At 40.4% G+C, this 4,647-nt stretch overlaps 1 protein-coding gene across 1 annotated transcript; it reads left to right on the forward strand.

The window, feature by feature from the left end:
* The first annotated feature begins 1,484 nt into the window (after positions 1–1,484).
* LOC148140436 (uncharacterized) lies at positions 1,485–4,417 on the forward strand. The gene is made up of 2 exons (XM_087978872.1): positions 1,485–1,548; positions 3,552–4,417. Exons 1-2 carry the CDS (start codon positions 1,485–1,487, stop codon positions 4,415–4,417), a joined length of 930 nt encoding a protein of 309 aa, XP_087834998.1.
* Positions 4,418–4,647: the final 230 nt, after the last annotated feature.

A 4,647-nucleotide genomic window follows, 5' to 3' on the forward strand; every position in this document is an offset into this window, starting at 1 on the left:
ACGATCGATATCCCACTGAAAGTTCAAAAATGAGAGGTTCTGTTCCTCGCATCATTTCAATGGATATATGTTAGTTTCTTCACATCATTTTAAGATCAGGAGCTTTATGACTTTTGCATTCTCCCATTTGCTCCAGAAAGGTCCTTCCAACCCAAGGTATTCTATCCCTCCAATCTCCTTCTGAATTCCCTCATGACCAAGTCCAAATATCAGACATCATTGGCTTCCACCAAAACTCCAGCATCTTGGGTCTTTGAGACTTGACTTGACACTTGACAAAATCGACATATGGCGGATGTTTCCTCACATGGAGAAATCTGGGTGGAGAGGTAACTGCTTTCTGATTTGTAGTAGAAAATTTAAAACAGAGATCAGGAGAAATTTCTTCCTGCAATGGTCATGATTCTCTGGAATGTGTGTTGGATGCTGGAACATTGAGTGAATTTAAGAATGATGTTGGAAGATTGTTATTTAGTAATAGATGAAATGATTATGGTTTTCTTAGTCCCTAAGGCGAAATGCAAAATCCGGTGATATGTTGACGTGAATATATTTTATCAGTAGTTGATTCTGAACTGCAGAACTGCAGTGGCTCCTCCCAGAAATGTATTGAACACAGGAAAAAAAAACATTGAATGAACACAGGAATGTTTAAAGGACTTATTTTACTTCTGGTGAGATATTGTTGGGAACGAAATGAATTTTTGGGACTTTAAAACTTAAGCTGTCTTGCATAAAAATAATTTATTTGCCTGAGAGAACAATATTCCAATAGAAACTTCGTTTTAAATCGATTTTGTTGCTGACAATGTGAGTTTAGATCTCCTAGTCCAAACAGACTTAAGTAAAATGTGTTTTATATGTCAACCATTGTAATGTATAACTGTATATTGTATATGCTATCACTGCTGTCGATGAATACCATCGAAATCACGTTTAAAACAATCTTTCTGTTCGAAAATGAAAATGGCTGTAAAAAAAGTTTTTTTTTTTCATTTTTCACATAATGCAATAACTAAAAAGAGAAAGACTATGGTGAGACTAGAAATGTGTAACTGAGGGCTCACGTCGCACATTTGTAGGATCCCTCTGGATGGGTTAGAAGGCCTGGATTCAACTCTGACTTTTTCCAGAGCCGTGACGGAGCACAGGTTGACTTAAAAGTCTAAAACTTGGTGATTTGCATCCTCCTCTTGAACTAACCACCTCTCCGTGCCTGGTAAAAGTTGAGCTGAAGCATTCAGGTCTTGAATGACCTCCTGAGAATTAAGAGCTGTGGAGCCTGAGAGAACTGGTCCTGATCCTCGGGGGATAATACAACTCACTGTAAATGCTGCGCAGTTAAGCGAGATGTTAACTTGTTCGTTAGAAATAGCATGTTTAATGAGATCTGTTTACTGTTTCACTGGAGGATTGGCTTGTGTATAAATTGAGTGTGTTTCAGTGCATTAACTCATTCGGACTTTGTCTGCTTACACCTGAAAATGCGAATGCAGGCGCTTCTAATAGAAATTCTCTTTCCTGTTCTTGCAATTTTTGGAATTCCAGGTAAGCGATTAGAAGCTGCTGTGACATTTTGCTTACCTCTTCTGTTTTAAATTGAATCTTTGCAATTTGATATTCACTCCGAATTGAACACTTGGTTTCTGCTGAGTTTTCCTTTCTTTTAATTACCATTGATTTCAGTTTGAGTCCAGTTTGTCCTGTCCTAGCTGACTGAATTGGAAACAACTATGTTTGAAGTAACGAAATTAAACGGTAGAGGAGTTAAACGTTTATTTTCCATCAGTCTTGACGTTGGATGAAACTTTTAAGATCCCAAAATTACGAGGAATGAGGTAGAGGGAGTAAGTCAGAAGACCACCATTTAAAGAGGAGTATTTTACGAATTGATATATTTTTGGCAAATAACGTTCCTGCCTCTGATGACTTGCGACCTTGCATTCTGAAATAGGTAGGTGCAGAAATAATGTCTGCATTATTATTGTGGAGAAGTTGCACAGGCATGAAAAAACTGTCAATGCATCATCCTATTCAAAAGGAAGGACAGCAAAATGCGGGTAGCTAGATCAATTGAAAAAGCATTGGAATCGGGTAATTACGATGGGATAACAGAACATTTAGAAAATCTTAATGTCATCAAGTGGAATTTTGCAGACGATAGCAAACTGTATGGAAAGGCACATTTTGAGAGGGATACAAACGTGTTTTCAGGCAGATATTGATAGATAAAGGAAATGGGCAAAATCTTGCAAATGCTGTATAATGTAGGAAGATGTCAAGTTGTTCATTTGAAAAGGGAGAAAAAGCAATCGAGTTTTATTTAAATGGTGACACGCATCAGGAAGCAGGTACACAAAGGGAAATGGGGCCTTCAGAAATACAAAAACACAGAAAATTAGCAAACAGGAACACGTTGTGATAAGGAAGGCGTGTGGAATTCTGGACTCTTATTTCAAGAGGGTTGCAGTACAACAATAGGGACGTCTTACTGCAAGTTCCAAGCAGCTCTGAGAATTGATTTGGAACACTGTGAACAATTTCGTCCTGTAACAAAGGAAATAAATTTTCCTGTGGCACAATTCATACGAGTACAATTAGGATGATCATAGGGATGGAAAGACTGTCTTATGGTCATAAATTCAACAGTTTTGGAGTCTACTGTCTGGAGTTTAGAAGAATGAACAGTGATCCAATTGAGACATATCAGATTCATAAGGATCTTGACAGGGTAAATGCTAAGACGATGTTCCCCTCATGGGAGAGTGCTTTGGCTGTTTCTGCTTAAGCAGAAAATGGGATCATAAACAATTGGAACAGAAATTCTCGATCTCATCCTTGTAATCATTAAAATGAGTCATCAATGGCTGACAGTTATTCTGCCTGGAAACCAGAGCCTTCCACTCCTTTGTGTATCCAAATCTGTCTGACACAATCTTATACGCCAACATCCCATTACCTTCAAGGGAACAGAATTGCACTCTCCAACCACTCTCTCGGAGAATAATACATTTCTTACCTTTGTTTGAAAAAGGATCCAGTTAATTCTGATACCGTGTCCCCTCGTCTTAATCACTGTAGTCGAAGGAAAATATCTCTTTTTGTGTTCCACTTTGTCTAGTCCCCGCAAGATCTTATATGTTTCAATGAGATCACCTTATATTCTTCCAGACTCGAATGGAGATGGGCATAACCTCACTTCAGCCAACAAGACCTTAATCGCAGGAATGTGGCAAGTGATCCTTATCTGAGTGACTTCTAAAATAATGCTATTTGTTTTCTTGAAATTAGGAGAGCAAATGGTGCAAAGTGATGAGCAATTGAATATACCAGTCCTGAAATTACCCTTTGATTATTTCCATGACACAGACAATGTATTGCTAATGAGATTTCACTGTTTTCCATTGAAGTTCAAGTCTAGCATTGCCAGCAGCACATCAGTCTTGTGGAATCCAAGACCTTATCGCTGCACATCTCTGGGTGTTTTGGTACATCTCACGATTTGATTTTCTTTACAGCAAATGTGATGACAGTGTTGATTCTTTCCCAAGGGAAGTGCGGCCTTTCCAAAGGAATCACTCACTACATGATTGCCATGGCAACAGGAGATATGATGGTCCTTGTCTTCAACGTGATTGTGAGCCAGATCTTCAAGTATCATTTCCCGGATTCACTGCTGAACTACACCCCCGCCTGCCGACTCAGTGCCTTCCTGCAAGGGTTCAGCATCCAACTCTCCATCTGGTTTACCATCGCCTTCACCTTTGACCGCTTTGTAGCAATTTGCTGCAACAAATTGAAGAGCAGGTTTTGCACTGAAAGAATGGCTAACGTGGTCATATTGATCATGACTGCTTTTAGCATTCTGGTCAACATTCCCTTGCCTTTTCGCTATGAGCACACTCATGTTCTGAACAATGTACAGTGGGGGTGCCGCACCATCACTGCTTACCTCACTTCACCGGCCTGGGCAGCTCACCAATGGCTCACCAACATCTCAAACATGTTTCTTCCTTTTCCCCTGCTCCTGCTGTTGAACACTCTCACCGCTGGCCATATCCTAGCAGCCAGCAGAGTTCGCCGGGCTCTGAAGGACAGCAGCTATGGTGCTGGGGAGATGGGCAGAGACCCCGAGCTGAAGAGCAGGAGGACCTCCATCATTCTGCTCTTCACCATCTCTGGCTGCTTCATGGTGCTGTCGGTACCCATCACTGTCATCCATATCTGCATCAGATTTACCCACATGACGTCTTTCCAAGTTTCAAACTCACTCTATGTGGCAATCAGGGCAGCGTTCCTGCTGATGTGCACCAGCTCCTGCACAAACACTTGTATTTATGCACTGACCCAGAGGAGATTCAGAGAGGTGGTGAAGAACTTGCTGAAATCTCCTTATGCTCTACTCAGAAAGTTATGAAAATAATTAATATTGATGGGAGGAGTTGGTGGTTTAATGATAACCCCACTGGGCCAGCATTCTAAAACCCAAACTCATATCCTGGGGACATAGGTTGAAATTCCACACTGGCAAATGATGAATTTTCTGAGCAAATAGCGCAAGCACAATGTTGATTATGTCGCCATTCATGATTAACATGCGGGAAAATTAATTGTTGTCAAAAACTGATTGTCTTTTGGCAAGAACCT

Source organism: Chiloscyllium plagiosum, unplaced genomic scaffold (genome assembly GCF_037043375.1).
Source record: "Chiloscyllium plagiosum isolate Xiang-an unplaced genomic scaffold, Cpla_swu_hap1 HiC_scaffold_35, whole genome shotgun sequence".
Taxonomy (NCBI): Eukaryota; Metazoa; Chordata; class Chondrichthyes; order Orectolobiformes; family Hemiscylliidae; genus Chiloscyllium; species Chiloscyllium plagiosum.

Excerpts from the sequence above, each read along its gene's own strand:
- LOC148140436 (XM_087978872.1), top strand. The coding sequence starts at position 1,485 with ATGCGAATGCAGGCGCTTCTAATAGAAATTCTCTTTCCTGTTCTTGCA. Across the intron at positions 1,549-3,551 it reads TGCAATTTTTGGAATTCCAG|GGAAGTGCGGCCTTTCCAAA; the intron begins GTAAGCGATTAG and ends TTCTTTCCCAAG.